General features: G+C 35.7%; 1 protein-coding gene across 4 annotated transcripts in view; it reads right to left on the bottom strand.

Annotated features, from left to right (window-relative positions):
• LOC127957628 (disabled homolog 2-interacting protein) overlaps positions 1-20145 on the bottom strand; it is a 128178-nt gene that overhangs the window by 59713 nt on the left and 48320 nt on the right. For 3 of the 4 annotated variants that reach the window (XM_052556250.1, XM_052556252.1, XM_052556253.1), the window contains one exon: positions 3352-3464. In XM_052556250.1, the coding sequence (XP_052412210.1) occupies positions 3352-3464 (113 nt within the window). Of the gene's footprint in view, positions 1-3351; positions 3465-16802; positions 17227-20145 lie in introns of those variants that run through there. The other variant, XM_052556251.1, reaches the window with a different exon arrangement.

Here is a 20145-nt window from a genome sequence, read left to right as displayed (position 1 = left end):
TCACTTTCACAACTTTTTCCAGCTGATGAATGCTATAAAAATGTATTGATTGCCAATCAGAATCCACCTGATTTAAAGGGTTACTCCAAGACTTTGACAATGTCACTTACTTGGCAGTCTATGGGACGGCCACAAGCCTCCCGATTTTCATCCAAAATATCTTAAATTATGTTCCGAAGATGAACTTAGCTTTAATGGGTGTGGAACGTCATGGAGGTAAAGTGTTTAATGACAAAATTTTCATTTTGGGGTGGAGTATCCCTTTAATGAGCTTGAGCATTTAAAGCAGCAAATAAAATACCTGCAACACACTCTTATAATAAACAGAACATTATCGCCCTATAGGTGTGGACATCAGTAAAGTTGTCATTATACAGTGGGATGTGAAAGTTTGGGAAACCCTTGCAGAATCTGTGAAACTGGAATACATTTTCAAAAAATAAGAGAGATCATACGAAATGCATGTTATTTATTTAGTACTGTCCTACTGTAAGTAAGATATTATACATAAAAGATGTTTGCATATAGTCCACAACACAAAAAATTGCTGAAATTATTAAAATAACCCCATTCAAAAGTTTGGGAACCCTTAGTTCTTAATACTGCGTACAGTTACCTGGATGATCCACAACTGTCTTTCTGTTTTGAGATGTGCAATTAATGTTGTGCAATTTTGGTTGGAATTTGAAGATCAAGGTAAACTGAACTTAATTTTTTTTGTTCCGGGAAACATACAAGTATCTTCTGTAGCTTACAAAGGGTAGAACTAAATGGAAAAAAAATGTATATATATTTCAACAAAATAAGAAAAATTTGGAGATCTTCATCATGTTCATTAATGCATCTTGTTTCCTTCTGGAGCATCAGTGCACGTTTTAACCTTTTTTAATAGTTGTGTTTGAGTGCCTCAGTTGTCCAAAATCATGCAGTCACTGCTGGAAAGGGTTCAAATATGCAAAAGAAGTTGGAAAACTGAAGAATCTGCAGGACCTGAAGGATTTTTCAGAAGAACAGTTCTCAGTTTAACTGTTCAGAACAAACAAGGGACTCATGCACAACCATCACAAAACAGATAGATATAATAATAATTTTAGTTTTGTGTTCTGGACTAAATGTGAACATATTTTATGCACAATATCTTACCCAGGACAGTACTTAATAAAAAATAACATGCATTTAGTATGATCTCTCTTTTTATTTTTATTTATTATTCACATTTTCACAGATTCTGCAATGGGTTTCCAATTTTTCGCATGCCACTGTAGTTATTTCTTGGTGTAAATAATTTTTTTGCATACAATTTCACATGTACCCAGTGAAAAATCAGATTGAATGAAAAATTATTGAATCAGTTATCAAAACAGTGTTCATTGCAGCCTTAGTAAATAATTCAGTCATGGTATGCAATGTCAAACCCGTGTTAATAAGCAACTATCGAGCAGGTCTGTCTAACAGGTCATGGATGTTGACAGTCAATATCCAGGGCTGGATCGTTGTCCTGTGAGGCCCTTGGGCACACATATTTGCAGGACTCCATCACCCTTAGTTCTATGTTAAACCACAAGGATACTATGACTAAAATTATGAAACACATTTCACCTTTTCATAATGTGAAAGTAGATGAGAAAGCCTGGGTTATGTGCAAGCAGCATAAATTAAATAAAGCCTATATATCAAAAACCTTCCAGGAGCAAATCAACAGAAAATGACCTGAAATATTTACCTAAAGCCATTATTTTTATAATATCTTATTCATATGACTATATCCATCCAAGATATATATCTATCTCTTTAAATACATTTCCCAATGCCTTTCAGTTCAGTGAGCTGCATAACTCAGACATCCAGTAAAGTGCATGATACAGTTTAACACAAAACAAACCTGAGGCTACTGAGTAACTAATCGATTAAAGAAAGAAAGAAAGAAAAAACACTAGAGAACTTTGCTGAAAGGGGTGCTTGTGCTTTTCCCACACTCCATCTTTACCACACACACAGCACCAATTAGTTCACAGATTGGGTTTTATACTGCATTCACAAAACAAAACTATTCATCCATCTTTCTTGACATGTAGATTAATAACATCACCATTTCTTTCATATAAGAATCTTCAGTGTCATTCGATACATCTGTCCATGCCTCATGGTCAAAACCATATCTGGTATCAACGGAGTTATTCATGCACAGTGAATAAGAGTTCAGAAAGGAGGATAAAAGGAGGATAGAGAGGAAGAGGGGAGAAAAATCGCACAAGCTCCTGAATCCGAAAGGTACAGTACCACTTCCTACCAGCGGGGGGTGCAGGGGGATTATCATTACTTCCCTTCCCTAACAATGAAGCTATGTGGCATCTTCCATCATTCATCCAAAACAATGTCATCTAAGGCTTCCTCTGTGTGCCTTGAACCTGTTCAAACATGTACAGCAATGAGAAGATTTGTGATGGAACCTAAGTGTTCTCAGATCAAGTTTTAACATCGAAGGAGATATTTACAAACTATGCATTAGGCTAGATGAGTAATTGGGCCTGAATCTGCAGAAGCTCAGAGGTCAAGAGGCCCTTGAGTCACCTCGGAGGTCTCATTTAAATGTAATTACACCTGCATTCTGTAAATGCTAAGCAGCAAAACACACAAGAAGCCCACATGCGCTGCATTTAATACAGAGGGTGAAACTACTGAATACCACCTGCTGTTAATTGCTAATGATTCACTTCCGCAAGCGACACATAATGTGTGCTTCAATTTGAAACGATTGCTAACAGACTGCTTTTCAATCATGAGAAGTTTTTTTCATCCCTTGCTAATAGAGCTCACTCTCATAAACATATCATTACAACTTCATACCAATTACAGCGAGCATCTGAACGCTGTTAAATCTTCCCCGATGCCCATCAATAAAACATTCTCTTCAAATGGAGCTTGTTCAGGATTCATTTGTATGTAATATCCTGATGTATAATCTAGCCTATAAATATAGCCTTGATCCAGACTTCAACTTAATACTTAAAATATTAGACTTGGTATGTGGTTTTGCGCTGGATCACCATCTTGAGCTTCAGCTATTTGGTTATTATGCCTAACATTATGTTGGTTGAATGTGCACTGGATTTTTGCTTCTTAAATACTTAAAATAATAATAAAACACCACCACAGCTCAAATTTATAGCCTCAAGTAGGAAATTAGCATTTGACAAAATATTTTGAAAGTTAACGTTTATTAGTACTGCAGAATTTTAATACTAAAGATCTGAAGTAGTAAAAACAATAAAGATAAGATACATGTGGGCACAATATGCACCACATCTGGATTCCAGACTGTGTTTGATCAGACACACATATAATACTCACTGTGACCCTGAAGGGTGTAGCAGCAGTGGCAGTGGGCTCCATTGTAGGCGGGGCTTTGTCAGGGGCGGAGCCTGGCATGCTACGTCTCCGCCCTGTTTTCTCAGGTGGAGAGTCTGTGAGACAAGAAGGACGGAGAAATTGATTTATTAACAATATGATTGTTCCATGTATAGATTTTCTGAACCGTTACATATATATACACACAAAAACACACACAGAGTATAGACATTTACAGACATTTTTTAAATCGCAAAACACAACTGAAAAGATGTTTTTATATATATATATATATATATATATATATATATATATATATATATATATATATAGCTTTATAATAGCGAAGAATAAACCCACATGCACAAAATCCCAGCATGTTGTCCAAGTGTGGATGTAGACTGTGAGACTCTCACAGCATGTAATCAAATAAGCAGATACCACATAAACAATCACCATGCCAACACATCCATTCATCCACTCATAATGTAAGAGTTGTATGTCACAGATGTAGGAATGCACCGAAAAAAAAATTATTGGTCGAAGCTGAACAAAATGAAACACTGACCTAAAGGCCAAATACGGAACACGTGTTTTATTTATTTATTTTTTTCCCCATTTTGCTATTAAAAAAAAAAAGAATGATAAATTAATAATAAATGAATATGAATATATATATTAAAAAGCCAAAATTTGCTTTAAAAATATTTACTTAACACTGAACACTTTTTATTTTATTTTTTTACATTCTAACATACATTTTACTAATAAAACACAATTTAACTTAATATTAATAAGTTAGTAAAAGTATTTTTTTGGCCATTTTTGAGACCCCCTTCTCGAATCTGGAATGTTTTTTTTTACTGTACAAGTAAATGCAGCCTTGCTGAGCAGAAAACATTTCAGGTCCCAGTCTGTACACTATGTGTGAATGCTATAATAAATGTATTAATAGAGTAATTATTGTTTTAATTATCATTTTGATTTTTATTGTTTATTTTTATTAAATTTTATGTATTTTACAGAACAAAAGTAAAATTCAAGTAATAACATTTATTAATGTTGATGGAGTTCTTGCTTTTTATTTTGGCAGAAACCCACCAGAAGACCTCAGTGTTTTTTTTTTTTTTTTTTTTTTTTTGACAACAGTAGTTTTATGAATGATTCTCATTATGAATTTGGGAAGATGTTTGTTGCATGTATTGCACTGTTACATGCCTTGTAAAAATCATAAAAATGTTACTGAGCAACTGACGAATAATTACTTTAGTGCAGATTTTCCTTGTGCTTTGGACTTCTTCGGAATCCTGGTGCAGTGAGCTAATGTAGCACTTTTGGAATACATGCAATTCGTTCGTGTATTCGAAAACATAAAATTCTGCAGTTTATTGAATTTTTTAAGGGTATTTCGCGATTTTAATCATCAAACACATTAATCACACTTATTCAACACCGAAAGACCTTTTGTTGCAATTTTTGGCCGAATAATTTCGGTTGCATCCCTGCATAGATGTCCTAATAGCTCATTCATAAAGTCATCAAATCTCATTGTGCCCTCAGTATACAAAGCTCTTAAATCCTCCCACTGTTCCTCCCTGCCCTTCAGAATTCACATCCAGGGAAAAAAGTAAAGCCTGGCTGCCTGCCTCACTCAATCAGTGTCAGGATAGGTACATAGATCTAGAAACCGATTATGTTAAGTGCTCTGCTCTGATCTCACGATCACACACTGATCCCCCTCCAAGACACTGCCTGAGCAAAGTCTTCAGTCAGAACTCAATTTCCCACCACACACACAAACACACACACACACCAAGAGAGAGGGGGGGCAGGAGTATGAATTCTTTTCAAGCATCGTTTCACACAATTTCCCAAATTTCAACCTTCTGGTATGTTGTGTGGACTGGGAAATAACGTGGACATAAGCTGTCTTCAAGTGCAAGATTGTACTTTAAATTTACATTTATATGGAAAGTATTCATTACATTATTTATTAGACCATTTTAAATAATTTTAATATTAATTTTAGTTATTTTTAAAAAATAACTTTTTTTTTTTGCAGTTCACTTACATATTAGTAGTGTGATAAATACATTGTAATGCATACAATTATACCATTTTTTACAAATATTCCACGAAGATTTGAAGGCCCAAAATATAAAGAATTACACAAAAGTCATTTAAAACACATTAAATGACCTTTAGCATGTGACACTGGAGGACAGTTCTGGAAAACTGTGCACTAATGTAAACTGAATTTTGAAAGAAAAAAAAAAATCATTAAGTTAGCCTATATTATTATCTATGAAATAAAATGGTGCTCTGTGTATTTTGATAATTGCAACTATGAGATATGATAACATGTCGTTAACTAACTGTATTAATTTTACTGTACATTTCTGCTATATGGACATAGTCACCACAGATAAGCTACTACTAAATATAAAGTAGAAAATTTAAAATATAAGTTAAAATTTTGTGTAAAGCTGCTTTGCAATGATTTGTATTGTGAAAAGCACTGTACAAATAAACTTGAATTGAACTGAATATGAACTATCAACTATCAGTCATACAAATGTAAATTTAGTCATCAAACATTTGTCAATAGGATATTAAGTAAATACCATGTTCCATGATGATATTTAGTAAATTACCTACCATGAAACACCAAACCTTAATTTATGAATAGTAATATGCATTGCTAAGAACTTCATTTGGACAACTTTAAAGGAGATCTTCTCAATATTTTGATTTTAACAATAAACCTAACATCAATGCTCATTTATTCAGCGCTCAGATGATGTATAAATCTCAGTTTTCAAAAAACTGACCCTTATGGCTGGTTTTGTGGCCCAGGGTCACATTTATGAACTGTTGAGATGAATCTGAGACACCCTGTTATAAATTATAGCACAAAGATGATGATGATTGACCCTGAAAGACATCCGCTTCCATCAAGTTTTCAATAACGAACTAGTAATAATCAATACACTATTAGCAACAAACATGTAATAATTAATAGACAAAGGACAAATGGTAACAACATAAAACCTTGGTAAAACTTTACTTAAAGTCTTTATTTATAATGCATTATAAAGGATTATTGATGGGTATAATGCATTATAATTATTCATTATGTGCATTGTAATGCAAGCTTGCTGTAAATAATTATAACTGAATAAAGTGGTAGGGTTTTACCAAAATCTCTGTATTACACCACTCGGTATTATTTCACAAAAAAACTAGGATGTTACAGAGGAAAGCTGCAGCCGGATGTCTGGTTATTCTAGTGTGCCTAAATACATTAGATCAAGATCATTTTCAAAACAGATTTTAAAATGCTAAACACAAAAATGAATGAAAAAGAAGCAGGTGGAAGTTCAAAGGTCTCATTATCCTGCTTAAAACCCTTTCAACAGCGGATTATTAAACTTCAATCAAGTCAACCAGTTTCCGTCAAGCCCGGTGGTGATGTGTAATGAGAATTCAACAGCGAGGAGCCGTAGTTTGATCTGGGAGAGATGGCTTTCACTTTCTCTCAGTGTGTGAGTGTCTGCTTGTTAAAGATAGAAGATGTGTAGGAACACAGCTGTGAGAGAGTGAGAGCGAGCATCTGCTTGAAGTCCTTGTGGCTATATGTGTGTGGTTCTAGATTAGGGTGATGATCACTGTGGTTTCATTCAGTCCTGCTAACAAGTGTCAACCACCTGTATGCTCAAGCAGAGAAACATAAAAAAGATGCACAAATATACCAACAAACACACACAGGTCTTATAAGACAACATTTACTTATCTGTTATTTATTCACCAACTACATGTCAGATGTTTTTTGGTTTAGGACTGTTTACACTGCATACATGTGCATCAAACAGGGCTGCTATTATAATTATCATAATAAAGAACTGTTAAAGGTCAAATTAATTCATTAAACTTAATTAAATTTCATTAAAAGTATTTGGCAAAAACATGAAAACATTTTTTTTTAAATATACATTATAATTTATCTATTTGCTTGTTTGTTTGTTTTGCGTTAACCACAAAGTATTTGAGAAAATATGGCACAAAATTATTTTTAAATATTCATTTTTTTATATATAAAATATGATTATATTTTCACTATTAAAATAGAAATATTCTAAATTAAAATTGAATTAAACATTTTTCTTTTAGTTTATTTTACCATGGTGCCATGTTGAGAAAATGAATTCATTAAACTTCATTAAAATTATTTGACAAAAATATGACTAAATGATTTTTCATATACATTTAAATATGCATGATTATAATTTATTTACTATGAAGTATTTGACAAAACATGGCACACAATTATTTTTAAATACACATTTTAGAATTTTAAATATGATTATATTAATTTATTCCACTATTTAAATAGAAAACTCCAACATTTAAATAAACATTTTTTTTTTTTTTTTACTATGGTGCCACGTCAAGAAAGACTGTACCATGGTAAAGAGTGACTAATTAGTAAAAAAAAAAAAAAACCTTTTAAACCTGAATACATTTCTGCTTCACTGCTGTGCAAAGTTTTACTTTGACTTTAATAAAAATAAAAATAAAAAGTCCTTCACCAGAGGTCGTGTTTTTCAGTCAGAGATGTCAAACAGCAATTTATTTCATTTATCCTTAGATGCTGATAAAAAGGTGTCTGCTGTTGAATGACTTTCGTTGTCTAAACAAATAAAACGTTGTCTTTTGTTAGGTAAAAAAGTCTCTTTTGATAGAAGCATCTGCATACATTTAATTTTTTATTTCAAATTTAAACAAAATTACAACCAGTGTCATGAAGTAATCTCTTAAGAACAGTGCAATAAGACAAGAAGATAAGACAAGACAACACACACACACACACACACACACACCAACACCAACACCAACACCTTGAGCTGAACATGTGTTTCCATTAGACCTGGCAGTCCTCTCTGACACCATGATTGACAGCAACCTTCCCAGCGCTCATACAGGACAATCGCCTTGCTTTGCTGTTCCCATAGCAACCACATCTCAGACCTGCTGAGAATTCAGCCAGTCTTAGAATACTCGCTTACAGAAGAAAGACCAACTATCACTGCACAAACACACACACACGGGTCATAAAACACACTTCCTGAGCTGAGGGCTGGGACACAATGTTTCAAGGTTTTCCTGTAAAGGACATTCCTGAGTGAGAGTGAAGTTACGGAACATGCCTCATGATCGAACACAAATAACTCCATAAAACACCACTCCATTAAGAACTGAAACACACTGTTACATGCCGACAAACTGGATTACTGTACTCATAAATATAAAGTCCAAACCATGGAAAATATCCTCACAAATTTATTGACACGTTTTAATGAGTTAAAAGATCCTTTCAGTGTGATCTTCATCATTTTAAATCATCATTTTACAGTATGTTCTCTCTCTGGAAAAAAATAAATTGAAAATTGGATCAAAAATACAGTGAAACAAGTAATATTATGAAATATAATACAATTTGGAATAACTAAATAAATATTTAATTCATTATTGTATATTTATTTTATAGTGTCAGTCACATTATAAATGTCTTTTGATGAATTGAATGTATCCTTGCTAAACAAAAGCATTCATTTCTATTAAAACAACAACAACAGCACTCATCCCAAACTTTTAAAAAGGTAGTCTGTACATGATTAGGAGTAAGAAATAAGCAAACATAAGAACTCTCACAGTTTGCTGTACTCACTTTGCAGTAGCAACTTTATGTATAACATATGGTATGATTTTTGGTATTGTATGAATGTTTCATTTATAATAGCCCATAATTTATATGTCACATGTATGTTTTTCTTTGTTCCTAATCAACTTATACAACAGTGGTCTTGGACAAAACACTGACACCTGTAAGTGTGAAGGCTACGTCACAGAAAAGCAAAAGTTACTTCATAGAATAATTGTGATTTGTTTGCTCTGCAACTGGACAGTAGCCCAACAACAGAATTACTGAGATGAGTGGCACATTATCATGTGATCTCAGCACTTCAGCAAATATGAGGGCCACCCTTAAAACAACCATATGAATGGGTTTTGTATGCAATGGGTGTGTTGTTCCTTTTTTTCTAATCAAACACTCTCTCCATCCACTCCTAAAGCTCACTGCGCTTGAATGACTTCACTGCCATGCAAAGAGTGCACACATACGCAAAAAGAGATGAACACCTATCAGTTCTTTGAAAATGGTAGAGTAAAACATTATACTATAAATCAGTTCATCTGTCAGATGGCCCCTTTTCTACATTTTCTCTGACTTTATATCTTTTGGGTAGTTGTATGTGTAATGACCATTTGTTATGCAATGCAGTGCAGAGGATTAAACAATTCAACAGTAGTAGTGCATAATGAGTAAAAGAGTCAGAGATGAAGCGAGGCAGCACATTATGAGCTCGATCTGTTCTCTACAGGGGTCTGCGGTATGTCAGACTACTCATGATTGAAGCAAATCCAATTAACAAACCACTCACCACATGCTTTCTGCCCAAAACAACTTTCAGAACACTAATAACAGGGCCAATCCATCTGGAGCAGGATCTGATTTAGTGGCATCGCTCAGTGCTGAATTGTGATCTCAGTGTCCGCTCATCACTACAGAGTGAACTTGAAACCTTTATATTACTGGCCCAGATCCTTTGAAATACCACTTCCACTAAGGTAAAAAGGAAAGGATACAACTGAAGCTACAACTCTTTCAAGCCAATAGTTACTACAAGATCAACAAACAGAAGTTGAACACACCTAATGCAAATTATCTTTTTTTTTTTTTGGTTGGTCAGATATCAAATGTGAGTGAGAGACAGAGAGTGTGAATGTGTGTGGGAGGCACAGCAAAAAGAATGAGCTGTTTTTGTACATACCTGTAAGGCTGAACAAAACTCAGACAATCCAATACATAAAACACACTTAGAGACCCAACTAAAGCAAGTCACTAACACAACTATGGACTAGTTAAAAATATTTCACTGACTGACCGACTAACACAACATTCAGCTATCATACCATTTTGGCAAAGCTTTCCATTTCCCTGCCTGTTTAATCACGGTTATCTCTGTTGTCCTTTCAGCTCCCTCGTTCTCTCTTTTTCCTGTCTTTCTTGCCTTCATCAAGCTCTTTTTTTCCATTTTTTCACTCTCTTCCGTTGTCTGTTTTGACTTTCCAGACTGACCTAGATCTTCTGTTGTAAAGTTTACACTTGTAACTTTGAAACCCATACGTGCACACACCCTATGAAAACTACTGACATTTTTATCAGATAACTTTTTGACATACTGTTTTTTTTAAGTGGTATTTACCCTAGTTTCCATAAATAGATGAAAGGTGATGTTTAATGGAAACTCCAGCAGAATTCCGCCTCAAACCAATCAACATTCCCCACAGCATTCTGTAAAGCAACAGCATTTCCTCGCTTCTCGGAACAGAGTATGATGAACTAATCCATGTTGAGGGTGTAGAAATGAATCATATCAGATTATGTCTCCACATCACAAAACACATTTGATGTGCTTCAACACCTGTCTCTGATTATAAATGTTTTTTTTGTTTTTTTTTTGTTTTTTACTATGAATTGTAAAAAGATTACAGGAAATGATGGAGTGAAGAGGTGGGAATCGGAAAATTCTGGGAGCCGGATTCTGGAACTGGAAGTTACCTATGAGAGCACTGCAGCACATTGTATTAAATCACATCCACCAGTTGCTAAGCTACAATTTTGTAGAGATGTGACAACAATTCTGAGATGACAGGAAACGACTGGGAGAAGAAATGGGAAAAGTTTCCAAAAGTGATGCAAGCCAGATTTAACCTCACATTGTTCACATAGTACCATGGTGCAATGCATCAAATTACATGCACCAACTACTAAGACAAAGTTGACAGAAATGATGATGAGAAGAGGTATGAATTGAAAAGTAATGTGAGCTGTATTGAACCTCTTATTTCCCACATGAGCATTATGCCCCAATGTAACTTACTAAACCATAGCTCTGTACCATAACCATAGTTGGAGAGGTGTGTACACGTGAAGATAGTTCTCTGATAATGTGGAGTATTGAACAGATGTTTTTTTTTTTTTTTGCTTTATAGACCTTGAATGGTTAAATACACACATTGGTATGTGTAAAAGTTCCATCTTTTGCAACTACCCCCATAAACAGTAATTTAGGCCAAAGAGCAGAGAAAGAAAACACATGTGCAATAGTATATTGGATCCGGGGAGCTCTTAAAGTGACAGCAGTCTAAAATTCCTGCTGTCTGTTATTCATGTTAATCAAAAAAGGAAAGAGAAAAACTCCCTCATTACTCTTGACTTTAATGAGAATAAATATATATATTTAATTTACACAGTAAAGAACATGCAGTGATTTGATCGATTTGATTATACAATGTACGTAGCATTTCTTTTTTTTTTTGTTGCTACTATTCGTTTTTTTGTGAAATCGACACTGGTGACAAGAATAATGACGTAATTATTGTATATTTTTTTATATCATAAAGACCTTATTTAAAAATAACTATGTTGTGATTTATGATGCCATGAAATAAAATTACTCATATCGTAATATAAGTAGGGTAAACATACGGGCCATTTTTATGGGACATTTCTATATTGCCTAAAATATCCAAGTTTTGGCTGTTTGCACTGTGCAGATCGATCACTGTTTGACATTCACAAGAGTTATAGAGAGCAGAGCAGAGAGCGGTACTTTGGTGTCATGCAATGATCGGTGTGCACAGCGGTGCTTCAAGTCGACCGAAACGAACAAACATTTTTGTTCTTTCTCTGTAGATCCCATCTTCTCATGCTCCACGATTGGTCGATTATGTACAAAACATAATAACTGCATGTTATTGGTCAAACTACTTTGGATGTTTTAGGCAATATAAAAATCCTCCCCAGGACGTACCCTGTATAAATGGCATAAATGGCCACCCTAGATATAAGATTTTGGACATGCTACCAACCCCTAACATCAAATAACATGCACCTACACAGCAGTAGATAGGAAATGTTGATTAGAGGAGGTGAGAATGGGCTCAAGAAGTGTTGTCTGCCCTGACTCCATTACCCAGTGTGTTACAGCTCCAACAATGTGACACAATTTCCCAGTTTTAATCTTGGTCGTATCTAGAATAAGAAATGGTGAAACTTGTCCTTCATCAGCAATACAACATATTCTCCATCATAATCTTCTGACATAACATTCCTGTGAGATAATGCAGAGCAAACATGTGAAAACCACAGCTGCATGCAACTGTCAGTCACTGCTAAGCCCACTAATCATGTTCCCATGCATTCCCTAATCAGATATTAAAAACCATAGCATAGCAAAACGCATAGAGTATGGGAAAAGCTGCTGTTGTACTGTTCCCAGAACAGGTTATTACTCACACAGCTGTGTCAGTGTGCGTGTTTCACAGCTTGTCCATTTAGCAGCTGATACAGTGGTGATGTAATGCTGTATTATCAAAAATGTACAGAGGGGAGGAAGGAAGGGAGAGCTAGACAGAGGACACTGCACAAACACTCACATGCAGCTGGCTGTGCTGAACATGAATACATACACTACAATTTGCTCTCCAGTCCTATAAATGTTCTCAAACATGTGCTTAAAGGGTTAGTTCACCCAAAAATGAAAATTAAGCCATAAATTACTCACCCTAAAGTCAATCCTAGGTACATATTAATTTCTTCTTTAAGAAGAATTCAGTTGGAGTTATTTGAAAAATTGTCTTTGATCTTTCAAGCTGTTTGGTGCCACTGAGCGGGTGTTGTACTTCATCAGTCCATGAGAAGTTTAATAAAAAGCTCATCCATTAGCTTTGTGCATGCACCGCTCAGAAGTGACACACCAAGACACGCAGCAGAGAGATCAAAACAAAACAATGTCACTAATTAGAAGTACAAAATTAGGATTTGTAAAGAAGAATGTCGGAGGATTTCGATATAAGCCATCCTCTGTTTTTCTTTGGTTTTCCTTTGCTCCTGTTAACAAACATTGGTTTTCACGAGACTCACCGGCACATGGATATTTTTCTTACAAAAAAATCATCGATTCCCGGAGCTGTGTGAGACACATTTAATGGCTGTGCTTTTTATTAAACTGCTCATGGACTGATGCAGTGCAACACCCTGGATTCGTATGACTTCAAGGTGAGTAATTTATTGTCTAATTTTAATTTTCGGGTGAACTAACCCTTTAAACAAGGTTATTAAAGTATGAGCGTTTATCCACCCCGTGTGAGGTGTGTGTGTATGTGTAATTGTTTGTTTAATAGGGTTGAGCTCATTGAGGTGCCATGACCTCATAATGGTGCAGTATTTGAATATTCAGATCCAAAGTGCTGCCATCTTCTGTCATGCATGAACTGATAAGCAATCAGTCAGCAGAACCCAAACAAGCACTGCAGATAACAAAGCTCATAATTCTGTTTCTTGTACACTCAATTTGCATGATCCCACCAGTGACGTGCACCTTCACATGAGAATAATGAGTGTGTATGTTTTACTTTTTATTACTCGGCTCTTTGAAATACTGGAGGACAAGATAAACAAGAAATAATAACAATAATAACAAAATTATAATAATAACAATGGTAGGAGTAAGAGTAACAGTGATGTTCCATGCACACATCGACATTTGGGCTGTGCCGATAGAAAATGATAGCCAGAAAAATCGTCTGTGGCTGATACCCTAGATGATATCAAGACGATTATTACTACTATTATTATGCTGATATAATCTCTTTAATATTAGGCCTTATTTGTCCCATCATATTTCTTTTTACATGTTTTTACAGTGTTGCGCTTTATAACCAATCACACCTGATTCTGTTGAGTTTATGAAGGCACTGGCCAATTACAGGCATTCAGATGAGTTTTGTTGTTGAATGTGTGCTTGCTGACTGAATTCTGCTCTCATGCAAATTCTCTCATGATAAGCAAAGTGCAGATGTATGTGCAATGTAAGCATAAGAGATTGTTTCACTGATTATAACTGGAGTGATTTTTAAAAATGCATAAATTCCCGGACATCAGTGATGATTTTTGATAATGTAAATGCTATTTAATTGTTTTCTGTTTCTGCTGAATAACTGAGGAGATGTATGCTTTATAATTAGTAGCTTACAATTAGGGAAGCACTGAATGAAAATTCTTGGCCAAAGCTGAACATAATGAAACAGTGGCCCGAAGGCCGAATACTGAACTCGGTTTTTCGCATTTTTTCCCTCATGTAAGCCTATTTTGACATTTTTGTCACCATTGCATGAAATAGCCAAAATGTGCTTTTTACTCTTTTGTCCTGTTTTTAGGATCCTTGCTGCCTATAGGAGGGTCAGAGAGCTCTCGGAATTCAACAAAACTATCTTCATTTTTGTTCTGAAGATGAATGAAGGTCTTACATGTTTGGAACGACATGAGGGACTTTTCATTTTTTGGGTGAACTATCCTTTTAAATACAAATTCAATAATATAAAAAAAACATCCATATGCTACCTGACTAAAAAGATATGTATAGTTCATAGATTATTCTAACAAACAGTAAGGCTGCTTCTAGCCATACCATGGAGATCTCACAAGCTGACTATAGGACAGGATGACACTGGAACATATCACCCAACACTAATAGACCTTGCAATATTATCCTTACTTAACATGAATAAGCAGAGAACTGTAAACAAGAACTGATCTTTTAACATACAGCTTGATAGTTAAGTAGATCCACACCCAACAAAACATGCAAAACCTTCTATGACAATCATCCCACAGGAAAATTCCTGATTCTCTCATCGTCAAACAGAAATCTTGATAAAGTAAAACCCACGTGTCACTGAACAGAAAGTATCATTATCATATCATTATCATTCAAGCAAGACATCTATCCTAAATTTTAGAACCTCTCTTATGTCACTGCTTCTGTTTTCAAAAAACCTTTTACTTTAAAAGTTTACCACAAGTGATGTCACCTTGAGCCTGCCAAGTCCCCAAAACAGCTGTGCCGTTACAAAGCCCCATCGCAAAGCACCTCATCAACTACACGAATCGATTCTCTCAGTGACTGAATTAAGATCTCAATCGACCCCCTGTGTAATGAGCCTAGATAGCCATGAGAGTTTAAAGAAGCCATTCTCAGCCGTCACATCTGAAATTACTCAGCGTGTGTGTAAGAGAGAGAGAGAAAGCTTGTTGGGCCACACTGAAGTACTGGACTTCCTGCTTGACTGGTTTGGAAAATTGTGTGAGTAAGAGCTCATTTGGAGTGTCAGGTTCAATACTCGTGGCTGGTCACCTGTTTTGTTGTGAAACTGTAAAGTTAAGGCTGATAATATCCACTTCTCCACAAACAGGCGCTCACTCCACCCTCTCGCGTGAGGGCTCATTAACTAACTTTATGGCTTCTGTGATTTTATCCGGTGATACTTAGGTGTTACAACTAACACTAAACTGATAGAGTGGCTCCAATTATTCAAGATCAGATAGAAATAAACATAATATTCAGAAATTATATGTAAAAAGAAAACATTTTGCATTAAATACAACATGATTTTGTACTGAACGTCAAAACAGCCACAGTCCACAGACATGGGGCCACCATGATCTCTCCATGTTGATGTTGCTTTATACAATATTTCTATGAAACTGAAGTTAACACTTTACTTCACATCTCAGTACTATATCTTCGTTATGAATACATACATTTGTCAAATTTGATATTATATTAAAAATGTGAATGGCAAATACTTTTTAATGACATATAAAAACAGACACCCACCTTCTTTCATAAATTTAATCTACAAAAAAAATCCCACTGCTAAAGCAAAGAATCACACTTTCGACAACCAACAAACTGTGATTAGACAGTATCGGAGCATCACTCACATTTTTTTCCTCATTAATACTCACACACACACACACACACACACACACACAACAAAACAACATTCGAACAGAAACACATTAATAGCAACTCTAAAATGGTTCATAGTTAAAAAGGAAGTGTTTGTATTCAGTTTTTTAGATCTAAAAATGTGCAAATTAAAGTGAGTTATATTTCTTTATATTAAAGTTCATTCATTCATTCATTCAATGATGTTCTTATTCAGAATAAAAAAAAAACTTTTCTAAAAAGTGAAGTACCCAGAAGAGTGCTGCCATAAACAATGCTGTAATAACCATGTTTATGGCAGTTGCACTCTAAAAGACGGGCTGTTATGATGTTTTACTACTGTGGCAGCAACAGAAATCTCACACACCAACTAAACATACTGCAGGCAAGTGTGACAAATGTAACTGTTATGGGAAATACTGATTTACTGATATATTTATATACACTGCACCATTAGCAACACATAAAACTATTTTAAAGGGAGATAGGGAATATTTCAGAAACAATGTAGTAAAGTTAGAACAAGATGTTTACCCCTATTGTTTGTGGCTCTGCTTCTGCTCCTGGAGCGACTGCGCTGTCTCTGTAGCCTCGTTCTACCCAGGAGTCTGTAGTAATATCCTGGTTTCCCAGAACCTTTGCGTGTAACACCTGACATAGCTCCTAGCATGCTCCTGTCACACACACGCCTCGCATACACACGCTCAGTCAACAGAACTTTAAAGATCCCTTCAGTGCATAAACTCCACAGTTGTGCAGTGACATCCAAAGTATCAGAGGAAATCCATTCCAGTACTCAAGTCTGGGAAAAGTCCAACTGTAGGAGGGAAAGTTAGCTTCTTTTTCTTTCTTTCTTTCTTTCTCTCTCTCTCTCTGTTGCTTTATTTCTCACTAAGAGGGGGAAAGCTCAAAAGGCTCTTCAGTGCCACATGTGCTCTCTCTCTCTCTCTAACACACACTCTGTCTCTAAGTAGTGGGAAGGCAGAGGTATGCCATTGAAGACAGAGAGAGAGCCAGAAGAAAAAGTTTGTATGAAGAGTTTGTGTGAAAACCAGGACTGGATCAGGAGAAGGTGGAACATAAGAACTTGTCAAGAATATTTCTCAGTCACATTTAAATTGAGCTGATGTAATCATTCCTGATACTGTACTACAATTATTGTTTATTTAAATCATCAAATTCAAAGCAGTAAATACATACTTCCATGAAATGTAAAGGCAAGTTTTAAAAAGAAATAATTTCTGCTCACAAAGCCTGCACTTATTTGATAACAAAATACAGTAGATTTTAAAATATTACATTTAAAATAACTGTAACTTTAATATAATTTACTCCTGTGATAGCAATGCTGAATTTTCCGCATCATTACTTCAGTCTTCTGTGTCACATGATCCATCAGAAAACATTCTAATATGCTGATTTGCTGCTTAAGAAACATTTATTAAGCAGGTTAATATTTGTGAGGAAACCATGATAAATTTAAACTTCATCAATGAAATCATTTTGTTTGGGAATGAGAACTGCTGTAAGGTTTGGACTTCTGCTTTAAAACAATTCCCTCTCTCTTTTCTTTTCGGACCTATTCTATTTCCCTACAAATTAGAATTTATATTCAAATTAGATTCCATTATTGATGATGAGCTTCGAGGTGAATATAAAGCCTGTCATTACAATTCCTATTCATCTAAATGGCACCTGCCTACAGAAGCATGCGATCTGAAATCTCTTCATTTATGAGTTGTGATGGCACAGACAGCAGACAGGCAGTGAAAATATACAGAAATGTCATGCTTTTAAGAGCCCTAAAACACCCACTGGTAAAACGGCTACTATAAGAGTAGTTGCTTGGGGAGAAAAACAACATTCCATCTAGTATATTTTTCAGCTTGGATGGTAAAGCTACAGTATGGCATCTACCAGCAGGGGCTAACAGGGCCATGGTTTTCAGCCAAACCTTGTCCCCTTGAGTGATATAGAAGTACAAATAGGGCACTTTACCTCTAAATGATATTAACCTTTGCATCGTTCCACAGATTTTTGAGATGAGCCATTTGAATCATATTGAATTCATTTAACACACACACAAATAACATCAAAGGCCACTCAAACATATGGAGAACACTTGTTGGCTCAAAACAATTCCAGGATTTTCTGAAAATGCAACTGCCTTGCAACCACAATCAACAAACCAGTTCAGTCCCTCAACTGAGGAATTTTGAAAAACCAGTCCAGGTGCTAAGCGAAAGCAAATGTGTCTGTGAGATAAAAGGCTTGGCCAGAGCCTGGAGGTTTGAAACCGGTCCAGATGATATCCCGGATTGGTGCCAATAACTATGTGTTGTCTTCTAACAAAAATGGACAGTGAGTCCTACTATAAGCTGGCATGGCTGAATGGATTCCATTAAACAGTTTGTGTCAAGGATCAATGCAAGACCGACACAAATTAAAACACTGCAGTCCCAATCAAGGCTCTATTCCAGTCTTAAAGAAAATCCAGTCCAGGTTTTAGATGTGAATCTTCATAAGGGGCCTGGGCTAGCTTCTCTACACATGGTTCTCACCAGCCAATCAGGAGCCAGGACTGAGGGTGTGGGTCAAGCAGCTGGAATACAGCAGAACAGATGGACACAAAGACACATGCACACTTATTTGCAAGGGATTTACTAGCAACAATTAGAGATTATGACTAAAAAAATGTTAAATTAAACAAGTTCTTGAGAGGTTACATATGGAGTGACATCACAGTAGGTGTGTACAAGAGGTGGTACACCAAAAATTTTAATTCTGTCGTCATGTACTCACCCTCATGTCATTCCAAACCTGTATGGTTAGGTTTTTAAAGACATAAGGGTGAATAAGTAATGGTGCCATTTTCATTTTTAGGTGAACTATCCCTTTAACATCTCTGGGGAAGGAAAATATCAGGGTCTCAGTATCTGCAAAAACACACGTCGCACCACCTGTTGGGGCATCTGTGTGAGTATCAAGCCTCTTTCATTGAAGCTCGATACACAGAAATTCAACTCCATTCAATTTGCCTATTGTTATCCATTCAGCCTCTCTGCTTTGAAATGCTTCCCTGCCCAACCCCTTCTGTTTGACTCCCGTAACTCCTCAGGTGACAACAAGCCCAGTGCCATAAAGCAGTCAAACGGAGAATCACACTAAATGACTTCAATTCAGCCCTTGTTGAGTCTGAGCATCAGGATTATGGCCGGATATTCCCCCCTTGTGTCCCTATAGGCGTTCTGAAAATATGTAGCACTTTCACAACACCACACATAGGTCCACTGCTCTTTGCTTGAACAGTAAACACAAGCTGTTTGCTTGAGGTCACACATGGGGGCAAAATCAGAATCGAGGTCATTTCCTGTTCTCATGACTTTGCTAGACTTAGACACTTGGGACTGTTGGGATTTCATTTACCACAGTTTAAGATTGTCTGCATGAGTATGAGCAGGAGTGAAAAGTGATGGACACTGAAGTACTTTCTAAGGATTGTATCTCTTGCATGCTCAATCTTGCCCTTCCAGATGCCATAACTGGAATAACACACACACACAGAGAGAGAGAGAAAGAGAGAGAGAGATAAGTACAGCATGTCTAGAATGTGCTTTTTATCTTACAGACTCCTGGAGAACTTTCTTAAAGGGATAGTTAGGTCAAAAAGGGAAATCATTTCATTATTAACAAATATTTTATTTTGTTAGTGGGATACAACTAGGATTTGTTTTCATGCAGGTTTTCACAGAACAAAAGGTCACCGTGACCACATACGTTACGTTACATTTCTAATGTATCAAAAGATTTCTATTTTAAATAAATGGTGTTCTTATGAAACAACCCTAAAAAAAAATGCATCATGGTTTTTACAAAA

This window comes from Carassius gibelio, chromosome B5 (assembly GCF_023724105.1).
Source record: "Carassius gibelio isolate Cgi1373 ecotype wild population from Czech Republic chromosome B5, carGib1.2-hapl.c, whole genome shotgun sequence".
In the NCBI taxonomy this organism is placed as follows: Eukaryota; Metazoa; Chordata; class Actinopteri; order Cypriniformes; family Cyprinidae; genus Carassius; species Carassius gibelio.
This window is presented reverse-complemented; position numbering and strand designations above follow the sequence as displayed.